Source organism: Magallana gigas, chromosome 10 (genome assembly GCF_963853765.1).
Source record: "Magallana gigas chromosome 10, xbMagGiga1.1, whole genome shotgun sequence".
Classification (NCBI taxonomy): domain Eukaryota; kingdom Metazoa; phylum Mollusca; class Bivalvia; order Ostreida; family Ostreidae; genus Magallana; species Magallana gigas.
Genome location: NC_088862.1, coordinates 15,583,296 through 15,606,466, shown reverse-complemented (window position 1 = coordinate 15,606,466; position 23,171 = coordinate 15,583,296). Strand labels below are relative to the sequence as shown.

Genomic DNA, 23,171 nt, shown 5'->3' with positions numbered 1-23,171 from the left:
TATCACTGAATAACTCATTAAATTTGTCTATATAAAAGGCAGATTTATGGTACAAATAAAAATATCCGGATAATATAGAGTTACATGTATTGAACATGGCTGAGAATCAGAGATCATTTTCGTCAAAAGACAACTCAAAACCAAGTTATTAGTAAAGTAATTCAACTTTATTCATGATAATAATGTTAATATCTACTCGCGCACACACACGCACACACATACAGTCAGCTATATTGTGTGTATGCAGTGCTGTTGTTCACTTCAGACCAAGCTTTTATTATTATACAGAGTTGGAGAGGGTTTTATAAAATACATGTACACAATATTCACAGAAAGAACAGTACGCATGAAGAATGACCAGAGTTATGTCCCTTTGAGGAGAAAAGATGTGTTGTAAGCAGATCTGTGATCTAAGCTTCTTGCAGACCATTTTTTGTAATTAATGGATGTGTAATAGACACCTGTGTAATATACACATGTAAAATATACACCTATGTAATGTACACCTGTGAAATATACAAATGTACATCTGTGTAACAGATTTACACCTGCAAGTAAGGATTTGGTGGGGTGCTGAATCTCTCTCTCCCTTTCGGACTGTTGTTTCCTCTGAGAGATTTCAATGCTTCGGTCTCCTCTACATTCTTTCATGAAAAAGCACTTTGATAAATATCTTTGTCAATTAATTAGAAGTCTATGTTGAACAATTCTCAGTGAAGCACCAAGCCAACCTATAAAGGGTAAAAAGAGGAAATGAGTACCGATACGCATGTTTATAGAATTAAAAACTGTGAAACTCCCCATTAAGATATCTACAACTTTACAGTTTAATAAAAGTACATATAATTTTAGAAAGAAGAAAGTTAAACTACATTTTTTAAAATTACTTTTCTTTAAAACCGAATATATTAATATTAAAAGTACTGTAAAACTCCAATGAAGAAATCGAAAGCTTCAAATACATTTAATGCACACTATTTCTTGGGCATGTTTTGACAAAACATTGTACACAAGTTACAAGTAGGGATAAGGGTGTACATCAAATGTGGAGGCCCAACATGTTTGTGATAGTAACATTGAGTTACCTGGTGGGGGTTCATCTGAGGACACCGCCAGTTGTACAGGTAATACTGAAGATTCCCGTCGCCAATGCCAAACTTCAGCTTCTCCAAGAATTCTTTGTTCTCCATTAGGTCCAATGCATTAAACACATCAAAACCCATCTACAATGTTCAGTTACATCAATGTGAAAAAAAATGTTATTCATGTGTTTAAAACTGAAGTTTTTAATATGCTTTCATAATCATGTAGTGAATATAATGTATGTACATGTTTAATATACATGTACATGTATAGATAAATTTTCTAAAGTTTGCAAATTAAAATTTTCATTATTTTTGCAGCTTTTTTCTCATATAAAATTCTAATTGTTCATTACCCTATTGAAATACATGTATACCAGTGCAATCACAAGCACTTAAAAACAGATTTGAAAATGTTCAATTCTTTACCCTTCAAATCACATTTTTGGAAATTACTTAGTGTATATTTTCTCTGAAGAGAATTAAGCTATTATACTCTTAGGTTATTCAAGTAAACTGACATCCACAATGTCCAAAAAAAAAAAAGTGTCCTTGACCTAGATAAATGACCTTGACCTCCTATATTAGTGACCATGACCTGACAAATGGAGTAACACTTACATTTCTGGCCACAATCAGAGCGTCCTGCATCAGGTCGACCCAGGGTGTGACCGTGCTGACATTGTAGAATGAGTACGCGGCCTTCAGGAGCTTGTGTTGGGGGTGGTGCATGATGGTGGAGGGGAGGGTGTAGAAACTCACAAAGTCTGTGATCGTACCGTTCCTCTGAAAAAAAAATATAACATGGCCATCAAGATTACAGACTACTGCTTGACAACACAAGCTCAACGTATAGCATTAAAATACACTTTGAAATTTTTGATATTACATGAAGAACTAATCCAATCATATTTTTCAGAATTAGCATGAGTAACATTTAAAACTAATCAACGTAGGTGAAAAATTTCATAACGTAGGTGTCCTCAGTATGTCACTAGGACAATACATGGCAAGTTTTCGATCAATTCTAAAAAGAATGATACAAAGACAAATCTGGACACAGAGATAAAGACCCTTTGAATTCTTCAAAGAGACAAATTATGACTAACTCATAAAACCAGGTTACACTTGCATGCTTTGTACGTTAAAAATTGTCCAAAATGGATTGGAAGTATTAATGCTTTGAGACCCTTACAGTTATTAAGAGTACCTAACCCATTACATGAACTATATAATACACTGGTTCACAGCTACTCACCTCTACAACGTATGTGTCAACGATTCCTTGTCGAGGTATAAACCAGTGGCGGAATTCTTCAATGGTAAAAGTGGGCGACAAATCAAATCTGTCTAAATACTGCAAAGAGAAAATGTATTACAATGTTAATATATGTACAAGAAATAGAGTAACTGCTCCCTGTTTGTGAATAAGGATACTGTGGAATCACTTTTATTCGTGGGGGGCAATGTCCAATGTAGCCAAAAAAATTTCTGGTCTATGAGGACGTAATTTCGTCGGTAGTGTAATCAGGATAATTTTAATAAATATCAAACAAATGGTTGTGTATAGGTTTGTGGGGATGTAAATTCGTGGGCAAGGGTTACCTACCCAGGCCACAAACATTGGTCCCCCTCGAACGATGATGATTCTGACTACAGTAAACAGTATACTGATGATCAATTCTATTCAAGGCTTCTTTGCACTGGGGATTTACATATTTGTTGGAGATAACCTTAACCAACAGTCCATAAGACATAGAACTGTGTCGCTACTTACGGTTTTTAATAAATTATAGGATTCAGTAACATCAGCAGGAGTGAACGGACGAAATCCCGGGGTCTTGGTGTTCTGTGGATAAAAAAATCAACCAAAATCTTTTAACCTTTGTTTTTACTTCCTACAACTTAAAGTTTACATACTGACATACTCTATAGTGTATTTCTTTTAATACCAATATAAAAATTTTATTAATAATTAATTCTTCATATTCTTAATGAAGAGTTAATTTCTTATACCAATTTTTCCTTATCTAATATGTCTTATTCAGAAACATTTTGAAGAAGTATCAATGGTGTGTAATACTAGCACAAGCATCACCATAAAACTTCATTCATGTCAAACGAATTGCTATTGATTTTTCAGGACATTTGTATTCGAGGTAATTTTCTTCCTTCTCATGTTTTCAGCTCAGATTATTTACAGTTAAATTTACACTATAAACGGTTGCCAAGAAACTTGATTTAATATACTTCCAATTTTATAAAAATTCTGCTTTATTGATATCAATAATAATCATTGCATCCGCAATGTAGTTATCAAAATAAACATTTAATGCAACCTGATACTTACGTCAGGTAGCTTAAATAGTTTTAAGGTTCGCTGCATCGTCATGTTTCGCGTCAGATGTGAGAATTTGACAGCTATTAGCTTCCTGGGATTTAGTGATCTGTGCCAATACCTGATAATGGAAAGATTTAAACTTGCATAATAATGCATGTTCACTGTCAAGATAGAAGTAGAATAGGGTCATGGATACAAATCAAGATCGTGTAACTAAACAAAGTCAATATTGCAGAACAATTCATAGTACAAAAGATGAATTCTTTTTCATTTTTATGAATTGACTTAATCAAACAAGCCTATCAGAAAAAGTTTTTTTCCAACCAAATAATTATTTCAGCAAATCAATACAAGCTACTCCACAAGAAATTCTTCCATGATGATGAATTTGAACAACTCTCTTAAATCTAGGAGTACACTTCTTCCATTGTGTTTAACACATGGAATCCAATCAGATCTAATTAACGCCATCTTTATTCTAGAAATTTATCTTACAGCTCAAAAAAGGGGAGGGTCTGAAATTGAAAAGACTATAATAGTTGTTACATGTAGTACTCTTATTACCGACCTGCAAAATCTTTCTCAAGTGCCAGCTAATGCAGCACAAAAAAAAGAGTGAAAGATGAGGGGGTGTAACTGGGACAACTACAGTAGTAACTGTTAAGAGAACTCCTTGTACTGTATTTTCATAAAATCTTATGGCACAAAAAGAGTTGAAGGGAATGTCATCAGGGTGACATTATTAGTTATACAGGAAGTAATCTGGTTTTTGAGGATGTGTGTGTGTGTGTGTGTGTAATCATTCATACTGACCTGCAGCAGGCCACTGGTTTAGGAAGCACCACCCCGGCCGTGTACACCGCCTGGAACAGTCCCTGCTCATGGACCCGCCTGGTTATCTCCCTTATCAACACCGGGGCCACTCGCTTTGATCGCAGCTTTTTGTGGACGCAGAGGAAATTGATTTCTACCATGTGCTTCTTCCTGAAATTAGAAAGAAGTGAGTGTTGTCAATCATATAATATGTGTGGGATCCTGAAATCATACATAAAATTCAACTACTGGTAGATAACAGACCAGAAATGAAACAATATTTTTACAATGACATTGTCACAATCAATAGATTTATTCATGCTTACAATTTTCCTGTAGGGTACCTCTGATTTTTATTTTATGTTCATATCCTTTTTGGTGCCTCAAATTTTGTCACTTCAGGTATTGGTAAATATTGGACTATACTCGGACTGTTCTATCAGTTTACTATGATACTATAAATACCCATGTTTTGTGTCAGTGAGCCGGGGTCCATTAGCACGCACTGCAGTAGTAGCACGATGTATAGCTAAGCGTATTTTTTTACGGTAACCAATCTCCATTAAGGGGTAAGTTCATTTTTTCCTTATACTTTAGTCTTTTTTGTAATTTTAAGACTTTAGGTAATTGTTCTTATATGTGTTCGATAGTATTTTCAGGTTAATGTTTTACATACTGGTACTTGTTTATTTACCATAGAGTTATTTGTGTGACAAGCGTGATTTGCTGGTTTATTTGTGAGTTTATATTTTGTAGTCTAATACGATGTTATTGGTAATATATTTACTGTTATGTAATGTTAAGGGGTCTTATACACTTAACTATATTGCATGTTAAGAGGTCTTATACGCTTAACTGTGACAGTGTTTGATACGTTAAGGGGTCTGATACACTTAACGGTATTGTAGAGCGAGTATTGTTCGGTGTGATTGTATGGCGTGCAGTTACGGTAATTAGGTAAATAGGTACATGTATATTGTGAAAGTGAAACGTTTAATTGATAATATTGTTAATATTTATATATCATCAAAAGGTTCCAGCAATGTCCCAGTGATGATCCAGCCATAGTCACCAGTGTTCCGGTATTTAACATCTTACCACCCGTGTAACCTCCTTCGTGTATTCACTTACTACGCTGGATGCCGGTGGACAGAAGCCATCATCTTAGGACGTGGTATCGAAGGAGGACACATTGTAGGAACACTGAAGGGACACTGCTGTCAAATGTACCACCATAGGAGGTCATGTCGAATCGGATTTTATAAACATTTTTTTGGTTAATATTTTTTGTGTGTGTGTGTGAATACGTATATTTGTAAATTTATTGATTTTATATAAATAGATAAAGATTGTAAATACTTATTGTTGTTCTCTTGCTTGACTGATTGGACACACGACGGCTGTCGTGACAGACATATACATATATTATTTATCTCTCTAAACAACTTGTGTGTCTTATAAAGATTCACTGCAATCTGTCTGAGTTGAAATTTTGTAACATCAGCTCTTGCTTTATTTTCAAGTGTTATACATTTTTTAAAAAGTTCAATTTTGCAGTTCAAACATCCAATTATTTATTTTAGTGATGCTCAGTGACTTACTTGTCATACATCTTGATGAGAGCGGGAACAGCACTGATGAAGCCCACCAGTTTCTCACTCTTGGCGACTCTCACCCCACAGTGCCAGTCTCGACGCCACCCAGGGGGCTGGAGGGCCCTACAAATAGACACCACTGGACCTCAAATACTATGTCAAAATGTGGAACAAAAGAGACTACGATGCAACGAATAGGAACCACCATGAAAAATTTGATCTTGAGATTGGCAAATGACTTTGGACTCTGGTACATTCAAATGACCTTGACCTTCATATACAACTATTAAATTTTTATATTTAATTTTCATATTAAAAAACTAAAGAGGAAAGATAATTCCTGATCTTAACTTCTTGGCATTAGAGACTTGGGTAACAGACATATTTTGAAAAAAATCTTTTGATTATTAGTTTACTGAATTCAGACACAGAGGTTACATATGGAACTACTTTTGGGTTTATCTTATCATGACTGACCATTGCAGGAACTCTGGACTGTAGTCGAATCGGAACATGTTGTCGTCGTCTTCCACGTAGTTCTCATTGAGTAGCGTGTACAGTTCTTTTAACTGAAAATAAAATGGAGCTTTCCTTGTCAAAGTAGGCCATCCATTGCTGGTAATTAAACTACAATATATCTCTTCAATCTAAGCTCTAACATCAAAATAAAGCTATTGATGTTAATTTTATAGTCTCTTCCTTCATTCAATACTGTAGATTCCTAATTAAATGCTAGGAATTAATACCTGCATTAGATTGCGACAAGCATGTACCTTGCAGATTTTAAAATTTCACAGACAGATGTAAACTAAATGAAACTATGATAAAAAGTCAGCGATCGCGATTTTATATTTTTGCAGAATTAAGTACATGTACTCGCATAAAATATGGAATCTCAAGTAAAGTAAAGCTGTTGTTAATGATTTTATAATATCCTGTAACATCAAAGTAAAGCTGTTGTTGATAATTTTTTATCATTGCAATACAAAACAGTGAAACATGGAATTAAGTACTCCCCAGTAAAATAAAAGAACCCCCAGTAATCAACATGATGACTTACAATGAGTGGGTCAAGCAGGTCTAGGGTGTCCCACACGAAGCCCGAGGGCAGACTGTAGGGCTCGCGTCGAATCTCCTCGGGCGGTTTGTCCTCCTCAATAGGTTGATTAATATCTTGGATCTTCTCATCTGCAAAAATTCAAAGTATTAATAATTATTACACTTCTAATGGAATTTGTATAATTACATGTAATAAATGCATATGAATTTAAAGAAATTACAGAGTTGAAAATATACATGTACGTATGTACGATAAACAAAGATTATAGCTTATAGAAATTGTGAAGCTGATATGTAAATAACTGCAATATTTATATAAATACAGTTCTTCATACATATTTACATTATACCATATGCCATGATGGCCAAAGTGTACTATCATCTCTCACCTGGTCAGATTTGAATGAGAGGAAAATTACTCTAGCTCATCAATGAAGCACTGACCAAAGCAGGTAAAGCATTGTCAGAGTTTACTCCCTTTATGGAAGCTCTTTTTTATCTAAAGGTTAGTTTTAGTATTGATTGACAGTCTGTACCCACAGTGATTATATGTTTGATAGACTTACTGATTTCTGGCACCGGCTGAGTTTCCCAAAACCTGTAGCGTTTCTTTGTAGCTTCCTCCATACTCTTTGGAGCACCCTGAGACATGGATAATAACTCGACAGCTTTTTGAATTTTCTGTAGACCTGCCATGGAAGTCTGTTTCAGAGAGAATATATGATCAGAAGTAAAAAAAAAAAAAAGGGGGGGGGGGGGCATTCATTGGATAAAAACAAGAAATTTACTTATTTATACTTCCCTCTTAATCCATGCACCCTTCAAAGCATAGCTAAAAACATGTCACTAAATTAAAGAAATATCTCTTATGGTATGGAAAATGGGGCAGTATAGGATATGGGATGAAGATAGATTACCTAGAGAAAACCCACTGGTCAGATGGGGCTCTCACACACAAACACTGCTTATTACAGAGGGGTCAAACTTGGGTCACAGTGGTGAGAAGTGTGTGTCTTCTACTACTTTATATTTTAATTCCCCTTAATCATATGTACAAAAAAATGTTAACAGGAATATCACCCAGTAAAGCATTGATACGTACTGCATTCTATAGCTCTATCTTTTACAAAATTCCTATTCTTTGAGCAAATATTTATATGGGCGGTGCCTATTGCGCAATTCTGTTGAGCTTAGAACCATTTTAACAAGAGCTTGGACTTTGCATAGTTGTGTCAGACAGCAATGTGACATAGGCCTGTCTATTTCATTGTTGGCCGGTCAGTCATGACTCTTTGAAATCAACAAGATTTGTCTGGCTTTTGAGCCAAGACTAAGCAATCTGTGTACAAATGTACTTTATTTGAATTTCTTGTGAAACCAGCGTTATTTTCAACTTGTTTTGACGCAAGAAAAAAGATATTAGTTACATCCTACAAAAAGTCCAAAGTCTGCTTAAAATGGTTCCATCATGAAAACATTGATGTTTCTTTTACCTCTGGAGCATTGGAGGACAGCGGCCCCTCGGCCCCACCGGAGGGGCTCGTCTTCCTGTCCCCGGCGTCCTGGCTCTCGTAGTCCGCCTCCATCCCGGACTGGTGTTGCTCTTGGTTGTTTGGAAGCACCGGAACAACGTCCGGTTTACCCTCGTCGTCCTCCGTCACCGAGTCGCCGCTTGACCGCTCTATGTCCTTGACGCGACGTTTTTTCTGAAATTTTTTATGCTTTTTTCTAGATGATGATGGGTCGTCCCTGTTATGCAAAAAAAAAACCCATATACTGTATGCAATACAATAGCAATATGTTGAAAGGTTTTTTTTTATTGCAATGAATAATTTAAGTAAACACTGCAGTTGCTACATGATGTTTATAAAGTAAATAAGTTACAGGTGAACAATGTTTAAAAACTTAAAGTTTGCAGAAACTTGTATGTTTAATCAATATCAAACACGATACTTCATGAATTATACAACCTGTTCATTGGCAAGTAATTGATAATATTGACAGGAGAGAGGCAAGCTCAGTAGTCATTCTGCACTATCTGTTTTAATAGTTAATGTACATCTAGTTACGGTAGGTTTATTTGAGAAATAGTTACGGTAGGTTTATTTGAAAAATAGTTACTGTAGGTATATTTAAGAAACAACACTGTAGCAATATTCAAACTATGGTATCATCTAATTTCACTTACATTAATTCGACAAACAGAATCAAATCAAAGCTATCTATTCAATTTTAAAGGCATTCTACTTAAAAATTGTATTGTTCAATGCCTACTTTCGGAAAATCATATATCCTGACATAAAGGTGTACAATTTGAGTTAACTTTTAAAAACATTATATATCTACCAGTAATTCATTTTCAAAACAAGATATCAATAATGTGCATTTTTTAACTATACATTGACAGAATAAAAACTGTGACTGGCTAATTTTAAAATCCATTTTTATACCTATAAACACAAGCAACTAACGTTTATAATTATTTCATTTTTGTTAAATATCATGTTTAGAATACAAACCGAATTGCTTATCAATTTTGCCATACACAGTAAATAGCATTTAACATGTATTTGATTCAGTAAAAGGAACTTTGGATTTTAAGGTGGGTGGATGGTCAACAAATTCATTATATCAGAACTGCCTTAAACATGTTTAACTTTTAAATATGATATTTTGGCCATAATTCATTATATCAGAACTGCCTTAAACATGTTTAACTTTTAAATATGATATTTTGGCCATAATTCATTATCAGAACTGCCTTAAACATGTTTAACTTTTAAATATGATATTTGTTTAACTTTTAAACATAATATTTTGGCCATAATTCATTATCAGAACTGCCTTAAACATGTTTAACTTTTAAACATGATATTTTGGCCATAAACTTTTATTAAGTAAAGATATTCTAGCTTTGATAATTAAAATTTGAACTTAATCCTCTATCATCATACAAAGCTCTTCTGTTAAAGGAGATAAATATAGTTTACAAAAAAGGCCACAACCATCCTGCCCTCTTAATCATTTCTGTCTTTCAATACAAATGATACAAACTTATATGGATTTCCTTTTATTTCTGTTTTTACATCAAAACACTGAACCATAGTTAGTTAGGGCTTAGGGTTGCATGGGGTTAGGGAAGTTTCAGGGCTAAAGAATACATATTATAAGAATAAGCATTAATAGTTAGATCAGGGTAGGTACTATATATAGGCAGGAAATTGACAGTGGTGGGAATTACCAAAGAAAAATACCAACATTTCCTGTCCAGGGAATTACTACTATAATTTTACAACCATAACCTAGGTAAGGTTAGGGTTGTGGTAAGAGTTAATTAGGGTTAGGGTAGGATTCAAGGTTATGGTAACTACTGTAGCCATTATAACTGAATAAGAAAATGTGCAGATCTAGAGGGGGTCCAGACCCCATCCCCTGGAAAAATAAAACATTCACATAGTTACAGAAGAGAGGCCTTCGACCCCTCCTCAGCAAACAAAATTATTACACCCAACATGCCCAACCCCATCTGGAAGAAAATTAGGATCGTGCACGAGGAAAATTTTCAAGTTTAATGATGAACGACTTTTCATGCAAAATTGTGGCAGCCAGAAAATCTAAATTCATTCAAATATCCTATTTATATACATACAAGCATCAGCAATGGTGCATCAAGAAGCTTGGGCATATAAAGCAATATCAATACACATTTTCATGAAAGAGTGAAGAGACAATGAAAATTTTTTAGACTTATTTATTCTGAAAACTTCCGTTTTGGCTGGAATTTCGTTTTTATTTCAACAACTACTTGATTTCAACATCTGCGTCCCAGTCCCACCCATGCTTGTCGTTTATGCGTTTATGGTCGACTACACTATTTCTTCGCCGACATTCTTTGGAAGATTACATTTTAAAATATCTAAACGTTACCCTCTCTCTGAAACTTCATCCTCTTCCACGTCTGCGTCCACAGCGCTTTGATCTTCGTTCTGATCTGAACTTAAATCATGAAGCGAGTCTACGTCCGCCATGCTTTTGCAGAAAATCTGCAGAGAAAATTCGGACGGTAGTGACACAATGATTTGGATTTTTATATCAAGAATGGTTTGAACGCTTGTTGTTTTATTTAATTGTTACATTATTCTATAATCAATTTGGAAATATTCATAAAGAAAAGCGTTTTATCAAACAAAGTCGCAGGACCGCAGTCTGGGTAGAAAGACGCATGCGCCAAACTTGCTTGACAACACCACGCGCACTGACTGCTTTCAACGGCGTTAAAAATCAAATATGTCAGTCATTAAACGTCAAGATCTTGCAAAATGTTCAGAAAAGTTGTTGAAAAGGAAAGAATGCAAATGTATGTATCATTTTCTTTTGTCCGATAGTGCAACTCTGGGGAATTACATCAGTTATGCATTGCATGTTGATAATTAGGGTTAATGCAGTTTCGAATTTTCTCTATCCAAAACAAACTTTTATTTTCCTTTGGCCTCAGTCCTGTATTAATTGAGTGACTGTGTGAATATGATATGTATATAATTACTTATATCCCTTTATTTAGTCGAAAAACAAGAAATAGAGAAGCTGATTACAATGTTTGCCAACATCACTGGCGGTTTGAATAATAAGTTGGACCGTACAAAGTTTCGTGATATTCTACATATCAGCTTCAATATGACGGATGATATACTCATGGATAGAGGTTGGTTATTTGCCAAGCTATTCAACTTAATTTGCTGTTGAATCTAATATTCAAAACCATGTAATAATTAAAGGATTAGTATTTTGATTTTACATGAATAATGCACATAATGTATTTTTCCTCCAAAATTACTGAGCAATAAAATTCAACAATATACTATTGCTGTTTCAGTTTTTAGGGCATTTGACCAGGATAGTGATAATTACCTGACCCATGAGGAATGGGTTCTTGGCCTGTCTACTTTCTTGAAGGGCGCCCAAGATGATAAGATCAAGTGTAAGTCTCCTTTTATTTCATTAACTGTACATGTATATATGCACCAATGATTCAAATCCTGTGTTTAACACATTTATTTGAATAGCTATTAAGGAGAACTATTATGATTGTACATCCAAGAGTTTTTTTTTTGGTCAGAATGTTTTACAGCATCTGTCCGCATGACAATTTTGTACAGCCATATGTCTTTCCTTTAATTAAGAGCACAGTGTGTCTTTAAAATTTAATTTCTGCACTTATTAATAAAAACTTAAGGTATTGATAACTTCCTAATTTATTCAATAATAAACTGGGTTAAAATAGTGAATGAGTTTTTATTGGGTGGGGGGGGTCTTTTAATTTATATTTCCAGTGTACATGTATGATGTTTTATCTCAGAAAATGTTCATGTATGTACTACAAATAAAAAATATGATAGCATTAAATCAGGGTCAAGAGTTCCCTGCAGGTGTTGAATCTAAGATCCCTAAATTTCTAGTCAAGCTAGTGCTTTACCACTGAGCCCATATGGCCATGCACACATCAAAGTTAACATTTTAAATTTCATAATTAATCTATAAATAATGCAGAAATGTATTTTATTCTTTTCAGATTGTTTCATTGTCTATGATCTGAATGGAGATGGATGGATATCAAGGGAAGAAATGTTCCAACTTTTGAAAACCTCAATTCTAAAAGTAAGGACTTGTAAAAACTATTTCATAAATATCTTTTCAATCATTATCTTAAATATACTGAATAGCTGTAAAAAAAAAAAAAAATAAAAAAAAATAAAAAGAAAATTGAGCGATAAGACAACTTAGGCCACCTCTAAAATTTTGTTTATGTTCCCTCTCCATGATCAGTATTTAAAACTTTGGGTTATGAGGAAGGGGTTTTTTATCTTAAGTTTGCCTGACAAATTTAATCTTGATGCTTTGTCAATGATATTGTTAAAAAAAATATCTGATTTTTTTGTCAGGTAGTCAGAAGAGAGCAAACAAAATTTTTTTTTAAGATGGCCTTAAGTAACTTATTTTAGTTAAATAAAAGATTCAATGCCTGCATGCCTTTTAAGAAATCTGGTTTAAACCAGTATGAGTCGCAGCTATTTAGTAAGTAATCTTAGTTGATATCCTTGAAATTTACTTACATCCAACTGTTTTTGAATCATGTTGTAGGTGAAGAGTAAATAGAAAAAAAAAAGTGGTATGAACAAATTCTTTGTTGTAATGTATACTGTTTTTGTAATTTTGATAACATATACTGATGTTAGTCGAGTGTCAGTAACAATATTAGCAGCTACAAATTGGGAGATCAGGATCTGAGTAATTACAAATTTCTAACTGTACTGTAGCTTTATATTAGTAGTAGTCTTTTCAGTGTTTGTAGAAGAATTTACAATGTATATTCTGCTTTATTTGTCGCATTTAATCTGTGTAATCTGTTAAGCCATCAGACAAGTTAAATTCTTTACTGATTTATATACATCCATCATTGATAATTAATACATAAAAGATCATGTACATGTATATAGAGACTGACCTTATCTGAAGCAAATAATCATGGTAGCAAAATCTGCCCATTTAACATGAGAATTAATGACCGTAGGTTAATTGTTTTTAACATGTTATAATGGCATGCATGTCAGTCTACTGTTGATATCATAATCCTCTGTGTGAACTAAGGCATGTTCAGTGGGAATTGCAGTCCTTAAGCATGCATGCATGTGTTATGCAATTACATGTACCAATTAAATTGAAAAAGTTGAATGTTTATACATTGCAAACTTGAATACCATACAAATTGTCCATCCCAAAGGTATTAGTACTGTACATTCCTTATTTTACGCGAATACTTAATTCCGCGAGTCCGCTGTTTTGTATCAAATCGCGATAATATAAAATCGCGATCAGCAATTTTTTGTTATAATTTCCTATAGTTCAAAACTGTCTGAAAAATAAAAGCGAGGTTTTAAAAACCGCGAGAATCGCTACTCGCGATTTTACGCGGAAATTAATTCTTCGCGTTTAATTAGGAATCTACAGTATTTATTACCACATGTATACACAGTTTTCTGAGGGAGGGGTTGGTTAATTGCTTATTTGCCTTATCTTGGATGATAAGGAAGGCATTAGTAATACATTCTTATATCTCAGACTTTAAAAAGACCAGGGTTTCAATTTTTAACTGTAATGAACAACGTATTTGAACATCTTTGCTTCAAATTGACCATACCATTTTCCACCATATGTTCAGCCTCTTTACCCCATTTTACTATTTAAATGACTTACTGGCACTACCTAAATTGCATTACTTAATTAAGAGTCCTATCCAGTAGATTTCTTGCCATTTGACTAAAAGTTTTCATGATAGAACCCTGGCCAGAATGCTTGTAATACAAACCTACAATAGCAGATTCATTGCATCATCATTATAATTAATCATCATCATCATCATCATCATCATCATCATCATCATCATCAAACAATTCAGAGGGAAGGACTTTTTCTAATGCATGCAGATTTTAAGATTGATACAGCATGTCATAGTTTGATTAGGTTTTGTAATGAGTGTAATTACATTGGCCTTGTTTGCTGTAGTTTATCCTGATTGTTCAAACTGTATGATACATGTATTTAGATTGCACCTTATCATGACCTGCAAAATTATACACAATGAAATACTATTTTTTTTTTTTAGATCTTAAAAATGTGTTCTCTTTCTAGAGGTCCTGTGTTGTTTTAATTTTTCTTGCACACATACATGTACATTTCTTTTTATATTATTTAAAGAAGATTCACAATATTTGAGTTAAGGTGTATTAAGTGAATTAATGGACACTACTTCCTATGCATTGTCCACGCTGATCCAAATTTGACTTCTGTTGAAAAGACATTGAGTATTCAGTGTTTACCCAATTGCCTTTTTCCTGTATGAATTTGTAAGGATTTACTTGTTCCAATTTTACTGGTGGTGTTGATAATTGGTGCTCTGTCTATTGCAGCATTCCTCTGAAGAAGATCAGGATGAAAATATCAAGGAACTGGTGGAACTCATTTTGAAGAAGATGGTATGTACTCTGGCTGCTATACAATTCAATTAATGTACATTGATTAATTTACCTCAGTATGTAGCAACTAATGGTGTAACTGATTTTGTTTATGAAAGTTAAATAGTGGTGAAAATGGTATCCATCATAAGTTTGAGGGTGGTGGATCTAGAAAGAGATTAAATCTTGAGTTTTAAATGCTACTGAATTTTGAAAAAAAACAAAAAAAAACAAAAAAAACCCTAAAAAAACAATGGTTTAAAATTATTGACCAGATATTCTTAAATATTATGTTGGTGATCGATTTGTCAACATTCAATTTGAAAGAAACATCTTGTAGTACTGCAGTTAATATATAGGGACTGCTTTATAGGACCATGACCATGATAGCAGACTCAGCATGAGTGACTTTAAACAGGCCGTGGAGGCAGAAATCCTACTACTGGAGGCCTTTGGTCCATGTTTACCAAGTCCCAAGGTAAAGTCCCAAAGTAAAGAGTATGTTTACCAATTCCTATAGTAAATGTATATCTTACCAAGTCCTAAATAAAGTGTGTTGAACAAATCCCAAATTAAAGTGTATGTCTATCAAGTCCTATGATAAATTAAGTTTCTAAATATGTATCGTAAGTTTTGGAAGGTAAAGTGTACCATTAATGTTTACTGACATTCCAAAGTATAAGTGTCTGTTTAATTGAATCCCAAGGTAAAGTGTATGTTTCCAAGTCCCACTATTAATAAAGTGAATGTCTACTAAATTTGATGCTAAAGTGTATATATATACCACTCCCTGTGAAATAAATATTTTACCAAATCTAAAGTATAGTATATGTTTACCAAATCTGAAAGTAAAGTATATGTTAACCAAATTTCAAAGTAAAGTGGACATTTACCAAGGCCAATTGTTTTAGAGTCTTTTTTTGTGTATAGTCCATTATAAAGGACTTTTTACCAAGTGCCCCAAGGTAAACTGTTCCTAATATATATTTTACAGAAATCCCAATTGAAAGTAAAAGTTAATCCCAAATTCCCAATACCACATTCCAATTAATTATGTGTATAATTTTTTCATCACATTGGAAAAATGTACCTACCAAGACCATGAAATAATCATCCTAAGTCAAGAGTTTCTGATCCGCTCCGCGCTCTACGTACATTTGTGAGATAAGCGGAGTGGATCAGACACCCTTGACTTGGGAAGGCTTGAATTAAGTGATTAATTATGTTTATACCCAATACCAAACTAAATTGTTTGTGTTTGTTAATTTTCACAGAAATATGAAAATGACTCTGTACAATGTTGTACAGAGCTTAGTCTTTGTATCACCCAATCTTAAATTTTTTTCTATGACTTTATCTTTTTACTGTGGGATTTATTTTAATGCCTTGTGTCTTTTCAGCTCAGAGACGCTTTCCTACAGGAGTTGACTCAAGAACAGGGAAAATTCTGAAGATTTCATGTTCTGTGAAACAACAAAAAATACTGCTACAAACTCTGAGGAAAAGTCTTGTTTATGAAATTGAAAATTTTAGGGGGAACCTGTCTTTTGCAGATCCAAACTGGCAAATCATGGGATTCTATAGATAAAGCTTCATCTGTACATACACTCATTTAGTTTTAGGCGAGGGACCATCATATTATGAACTCAAAAGACTGTGATATTTTCGTGCATTATAAGTTGTGTGCCTTTTGTCCTGTTGTTGGCTATAGCTGTACTTCTGTCACATACTATTTATACATAATATTATCTGTTTATTGTAAGAAATACACATTGATTGAAATGAATAAATAAAACAAAAAATATATGAAGGGCTTCATTTGTTTGTATTATATAAAAGTATGACTTATTGAAAAAAAATTTAATGCATGTAAAATTTTAAAATGCATGACTTGTATGCTTCATTATTTTAATAGAATCATCATATTTAAGCATGTAAAATTTAATATTCCTTATTATAGAATCATTAGATTTAAGTGGTATCAGAATTTGTAAATGGGAAATTAAACCCCTAAAGCATAATAATCAAATTAAATTTCAACTTCATTACAAAGTTGGCACAATACAGGTACCTTAACATGAGTAGAGTTTATTGAAGAGAAAAAAAATTGTACAACTTTTTCGACAACCAGTGAAAATTTGCCCTCAGGAAAATAGTTCATTCAACAGTAGATAATCGGCATTGTAATTGAAAATAGCAATATTTAAAATTGAAAGTTTTTATAACAATAACAAGTTAGTGACATAAAAAACAACAACCACGCAACAGCAGTTTGTTGCTAGGTTACCACTAACCACGTAAATCCTTAACAAATCAAATTATTCCAACAAATTGCTCCAGTTTTCCAGAAAAAAGATTGATTCAAATCTAACCTTATCACCACGTAAGATATTTTGCATAGTAAAACCGAACGTCAAACAATATATACTGTCAGATTTTTTTCTCCATAGAAATTAAATTCAACAGGTAAAAGTTATTTAAGAAGAACTGAATTTAAAAAAAAAAAAAAGGAAAAACACATCACAAAAACTCGATGTTTGTATATCATGTATAATAAATTTCTTTAACGGGAATTCAATATATTAAAAAATATCTAAGAAGAATTGAATATAACAACACATTCCACACACTCCAAGACCTGAATCCGGTCAGATTTACGGTATTGGAGCGCGGATACAAACACTTCCGGTAGGTAGGGCCCTCGACGCGAACACACCTATGGTTCGGGTCGCAGCAGTGCTGTGTCTTCGAACACGTTTGCCAATATAAAGCACAGCACTGTCCCATCCTCCCACATTTCAGATCGTCCTCACAGTCGTGCCCGAAAAGGCACCTTTGACCTAGAGCGCTCTGACTACAGCGTTTGTTCGTGCCCGGGTTCTTGAGCACACAGTTACGGCTGCAGCACTCGTCATTTCCCGCGCATTCTTCGTTTGACGATTTACATTGTGATCCTGCTGAAAATAAAAAAAATAAAAACTAAAATGTGTAGTACATGCATGTATGAATGTTTGTTTTCAAATTCATGATACATGTTACTATAATTAACTGTTTAAAGCTTCAGAATAATCAATTGTAGCTCTCGATCTAGGAAAAAAGGGGGAAAGTAGGATCAAGTCCCTTTTTAAAAATATTAATTCACTCCATTCAATCGATCGTGTACATATATTACATTACTTTAAAAGCAGGTTTATCGGATAGAATTTCCATAGGTTTCAAAGACTGTTTAACAATTATTGATTTTAGTTGACATTCGTGTGCATCGATTTGTTAATTTTTTTTTTAATCAATGTATTTAATTATAAATTCTCTGAATTTGTCATTATTATTTTTTTTTTTACAGAAGACTGACTAATTTTCATTAAATTTATTAAATCGTATATGTACATGTACTCACATATATTGGATATTTTTTATATCTCTACCCAGATTGAATACACATTATAGTATTTGTTTTCTAAAAACCAATCCATTTAAGGTATCCCAATGAAATCAAAACGTAGTGAGTGAGATACAAGGTCCATTCACTTTATAATTATTAACTTGAATACGGTGATATCTTCAAATATTTCAAACATAGGATACTGTATGCATATGTAGTTATACATGCTTTTCTTTGGAGTAAATTTCGATATAAGTTTATATGCATAGGCACTAGTAATGCATCTATACATGTACATATGTACATGTACACTTTAATGCATTGATGTTGCACATTTTTGAATTAAAGTTTTGTAATTCAACGTATTAAAAAATAATACAGTACTTATCGAAAGTTTTTACTTCTTTTTTGAATTACAAAAATGTAACGCTGATAAACATCCATGTGTTTAAGTATATGCGTTCGCAACAAATTGAATTTAGTGTTGATAGTAAATACATGCACCAATCAAAATAATAACTCACTATATATCGTCAGTGTTTGTCCCTGGATGGCCTGGACGCTCAGAAGAAAAAGTAACACATCCAGAGCCGTCATTGTGCTACGTTGCTGCTTTAGATAGGCCTACATGTTGCAAATTCTGTGAGGAGGAAAGAGAGAAAGAGTTAGTCGTTGCATGGTTTATACGATATGAGGTAGCTTAAGGAGGCAGCTAGGGTGGTTGTAACGATTTACCCATCAGATCAACATTTCAATTTTACTTATGATTTTTTTAGGCATAAACTATTATTATAAAATAAAAATAAAAATACAATTTTAGCTTTAAAATTTAAACATTTTTCTAGATCTTTATATACAGTCACAAGGGCATCGTATCCGCTCTTCTCTTTATGACATATACATATGCATGTATAAATAATACATATTATTTATATATATGTCATAGAGAGTAGAGCGGATACGATCCCCCTAGCTGTGATACAGTGCTCTTCTAAAAATTGGTTCGACCATCGAGTCCTCTTAATGTATACCCCCCCAACCCCCCCCCCCCCCCACCCCTTTGTTATCCATTGGACTGATAGGAAGAAATAACTAATATGGGCCTTTTCATCCCTCAAATGAACAAGTTGAGAACGTAGATTGACCCTGAATAGATTTAGGAGAATAACTGGATTGCCATTAAAACGATGGGAGAGTAATTTGTCGAACAGCACTATTTAATAAGTTTTGCAAGGTAAACGGTTAACTTGTCTAATTTTGGTCCCATGTGCGGATTTAGAGTGAAGTTGTGGGTGGTCCGGTTCACCCTGGAATATTCAAATTTATCGAATAAAATTCCCGAACTTGTCCCCCGACCCCCCCCCTCCCCACCCCGGGAAAAAAATAATTATCCATCGACCCCCCCCCCCCCCCCCCAAAAAAAATCTTGATCCGCGCATAGATCGTAGATTGTATATATATCACAAACAGTTTTCTTAAAAAAACTAGTTGTGGCATCAATTTTCATTCAAATACTATTATAACTATTACATTTTATTGATTATAAGTGTTTGCTTTAGAGGTTGCATGATCACAACATAAACCGCTGCAACGACCTTGTAAACATGGACATTGGCCTTGACCTATCACCATTGACCTTGAATCGATTTAATGGAAAACCATTGCGTGTAGAGGTAGAGTCATACCCTTTTTTAGCTTAACTGGTACATATTTATGAAGTGCATAGGCATGCAGTTGAATATTTTCAAGCTGACAGTATACGTACAGTTACTGTAGTGTATAATTGTAATTTTTCTTAGACTAGAGAATGGTGGGCTTTAAAGCTTTCTGGGTGGCCACCGTACGAATTGACCGTTTATATGTGGAGGGATTAGTACAATAGCTATGTACATGTAAACAGCGGTAACTGAATCAATATACACACGACAGACCGACGGAAAAAGAAAAAGTTAGTTATATAGTTTCTTTATAATAAATGAATAAAGAAATAGACATTTTGTTACTGAGATTTTGTCCTCTAGCTGTCTTGATAGAGTACATGCATGCAGCGGCGTGCGTGCGCTCTCCAGTGCGCGTGTGCATGTGTGCGTGAGCGTATCATTTATAGGACATCAATACTCAATTAAAGTGGAGACATAGTCCGATCCCCCGGCGACAGCGGGCGAGAGGAGCGAGTTCCCATAGGAATGCCTCCTTAATGTCCCTGCTTTCCATTGACAGCGCCTGAGACGGACCATTAATGGATTGCCTGCTATATTGATTTTTTTTTTTTTTTTTTGCTGAACTTCATTACACAGTCTCACACAAGCACTTCTTGGATCCTCAGAATGCGAATCTACCACATAATATCCCGTTGAAATAAATCAAGCACAAAGCTGACAAATCCCGGTCCTGATTCAGGACGCATACTCGGAAAATTGCCATTTTATCCGCTTATGGTTAATTAATCATAAGTTTAAAAAAATTATATCGATGCACAGGTACGATGTTCTGTATATTTCATAAGGTGCAACTTCGTGGAATTAATTAAGTTCACTGGGCTTTTTTTTTCTTCGTCTTAACGAGCTGCCAATTAAGATTCAGAATAGATTCCAGAGTCCTGTTGACATCTGATTGAAGTGTAGTTAAGAGAGAATACACTCTGTCAGGTCGATAAAGTTCTGTTCAATAGGAGTTGTAACTGCGGACCACAAAATGATGACTTTTGGTACAGCACACACAGAGCGTACCGAAACATGGATCGTTTACAACTGTCTATGGAATGACGATTGACAGAATCCTATGTACGACCGATCGGAGTGAAATCAAGAAAGACTGCATGGAAATTGTTGATATAACTAACATCAAACATTCTACTAAATATATATATGTAACGAACGAGAAAACTTCGAACCATCTATGAGCAAGTCATGAGTTGTTCGGTATACTATTTTCCCCACAAGCAGAGTAAAGAACAAAACTCCTTGGCTTAAATTGCGAAGATGACTTGATCATGTAACTCTCTCTCTCTCTCTCTCTCTCTCTCTCTCTCTCATCGAATTCTTTATGCATAAAATTGTTTTTTTTCATAATCAGTATAACAGATTGATAATGATACAACAGTTTAAACAATTCTCTTCTCGCAATTCGTTCCGAAGCTGTTCTTTTCCGAAAGGAATAATTAAACAAGTTGCATTCTGCATAATATGACATCCACTCTTGGTCATCATACATTGTACAACTGTCCGAAAGTCCCACTTAATTACCCATTTTGCTTGTAAAAAAAGTAAATAAAACAATTTTTTTTTTATTCATTTTTTTCCAAATCAATAACATGAGGTTTTTTTCCCCGCAATTTATGCTTTACTTTAGCATTGCATAGACCTGCCTTAAGCTAGCTCAAAATATTTGTCTTAACTACAGATTTATCCGATTTCAACAGATTGCATGTAAACATATGACCCAAATCAAAATCGTTAATTAATACACGACTTACCAGATTAGAGACGGGGTTAGCTTTGATAATCTCCAAAGTTTTGCAGAAATCTGCTGATGTTTCCTAAGTTTACCATTTCACGACCAAAATTAATATAGATTTTTTTCTCTCTTCGCCAGATCTGTTGCTTCTCCGTTGCTGAAGCGCTGTAGAAAATAAGCTCGCATCAATCTCTGCATTCTAAAAAAGGTCCAATAAATCAATAATCTCTCTCTCTCTCTCTATCCCTCTTTCTCTCACTCTTGATTGAAGATTTAATGATTCAATATCATTAATTGCGAATCTGTCATGCATAATTACTTATTAAGTATTATTAACATCAATGTAATATTCTCTCTTACCTGTGTACAACCGAAAGATTTAATGCATTTTCCCCATTTTTAGGAAATGCGCTATATTTCCAATTGATTATATAATCATATATAATAATCCGGAGGATCTTGAAACGTTGATTTGCGTCGCACGCAAAAATTGCGCCAATATCACGCAATCACGCCATAGAAATCGAAAAACGTTGTGACGTGCAGAGAAAATATAATAATTAGTACCAGGATGGTAGTTCTTTATTCTTAGAAATCAAATCATACATGGAAAATCAATGCTTGTGTTGCGTGGTTTAAACGGTTATCCAACGATTATTCTAGAATTATAGAGATGCTGAATTTAATTTTTTTTTCTTTTTCTTTTTTTTTTTTTTTAGAAAAATGCACCTTTACGTAATTTTCTGCGAGATTCGAACGTTTATTCAGTAAACATTGATAGCTGTATATGTAGGAGTTTTGTACTAACATTGAAATGGTAGCCTAGTAGGTTACAGTACTGTACGAGGGTAGGATTTTCGCAAAACATGTCTGGACTAGGCCTAAAAAAAAATATTGTGTGTTACCCTAAAAACACAATTTTTTTTCTTAGGCCCGACTTGTATTGAATCTCCCAGCCTCCTTGGTTATATTACTAGTATCGTGACCATGAAGTCTTCCTTCACAAAACAGCCCCCAATAAAAGTGCCAATCAAAGTAGTTCACAACAATATACATGTAGATAGTAAATTCTTTTTAAAAAATCGTATTGGATATATGTATTAGTGTTCTCAGTTCTAAAATTGACTTTCATCTAACGACCTTGACCTTAATCAAATGACCTAAGATTCATGATACATGTACGTTACGAGTCCCGTGCCTCTAGTTCTGATGTTTAAATATGATGGAATATAGTTATCGTAACCGTGACCTTTATTTAGTTGTTTATATCTACTGAATAGAACCATTTTAACAAGAGTTATGACTTTGGGTAGTTGTATCAAACAGCAATGTGACATAGGGCTGTCTATTTCATTGCTGGCCACTCTGCCATAGCTCTTTGAAATCAACAAGATTTGTCTAGCTTTGGAGCTAAACCTACGCAATCGGTGCAAG

General features: G+C 34.0%; 2 protein-coding genes across 2 annotated transcripts; one reads left to right on the top strand and one right to left on the bottom strand.

The window, feature by feature from the left end:
• Positions 1-145: 145 nt before the first annotated feature.
• Positions 146-10,976, bottom strand: LOC105326790 (glycylpeptide N-tetradecanoyltransferase 2). The gene is made up of 13 exons (XM_011426966.4): positions 10,818-10,976; positions 8,384-8,639; positions 7,457-7,592; positions 6,892-7,019; positions 6,309-6,400; positions 5,838-5,954; positions 4,237-4,407; positions 3,433-3,541; positions 2,860-2,931; positions 2,341-2,439; positions 1,704-1,868; positions 1,086-1,223; positions 146-731 (listed from the first exon to the last, which is right to left on the bottom strand). The coding sequence occupies exons 1-13, from the start codon at positions 10,916-10,918 to the stop codon at positions 711-713; spliced, it is 1,605 nt and encodes a 534-aa protein (XP_011425268.2). The 5' UTR covers positions 10,919-10,976; the 3' UTR covers positions 146-710.
• A 112-nt stretch (positions 10,977-11,088) lies between these two features.
• LOC105326789 (calaxin) lies at positions 11,089-16,535 on the top strand. Its single transcript, XM_011426965.4, has 7 exons — positions 11,089-11,247; positions 11,452-11,592; positions 11,764-11,868; positions 12,460-12,545; positions 14,855-14,920; positions 15,273-15,377; positions 16,300-16,535. The coding sequence occupies exons 1-7, from the start codon at positions 11,178-11,180 to the stop codon at positions 16,348-16,350; spliced, it is 624 nt and encodes a 207-aa protein (XP_011425267.1). The 5' UTR covers positions 11,089-11,177; the 3' UTR covers positions 16,351-16,535.
• The last annotated feature ends 6,636 nt before the right edge of the window (positions 16,536-23,171 follow it).

Bases quoted from the DNA above. Each gene is read 5' to 3' on its own strand.
- LOC105326790 (XM_011426966.4), bottom strand. From the start codon at position 10,918: ATGGCGGACGTAGACTCGCTTCATGATTTAAGTTCAGATCAGAACGAA. The intron at 8,640-10,817 runs GTAACGTTTAGA...TTTGCATAACAG, and splicing joins GATGAAGTTTCAGAGAGAGG to GGACGACCCATCATCATCTA. The intron at 732-1,085 runs GTAACTCAATGT...TACCCTTTATAG, and splicing joins CTCAGATGAACCCCCACCAG to GTTGGCTTGGTGCTTCACTG.
- LOC105326789 (XM_011426965.4), top strand. From the start codon at position 11,178: ATGTCAGTCATTAAACGTCAAGATCTTGCAAAATGTTCAGAAAAGTTG. The intron at 11,593-11,763 runs GTTGGTTATTTG...TTGCTGTTTCAG, and splicing joins TGATATACTCATGGATAGAG to TTTTTAGGGCATTTGACCAG. The intron at 14,921-15,272 runs GTATGTACTCTG...ACTGCTTTATAG, and splicing joins AACTCATTTTGAAGAAGATG to GACCATGACCATGATAGCAG.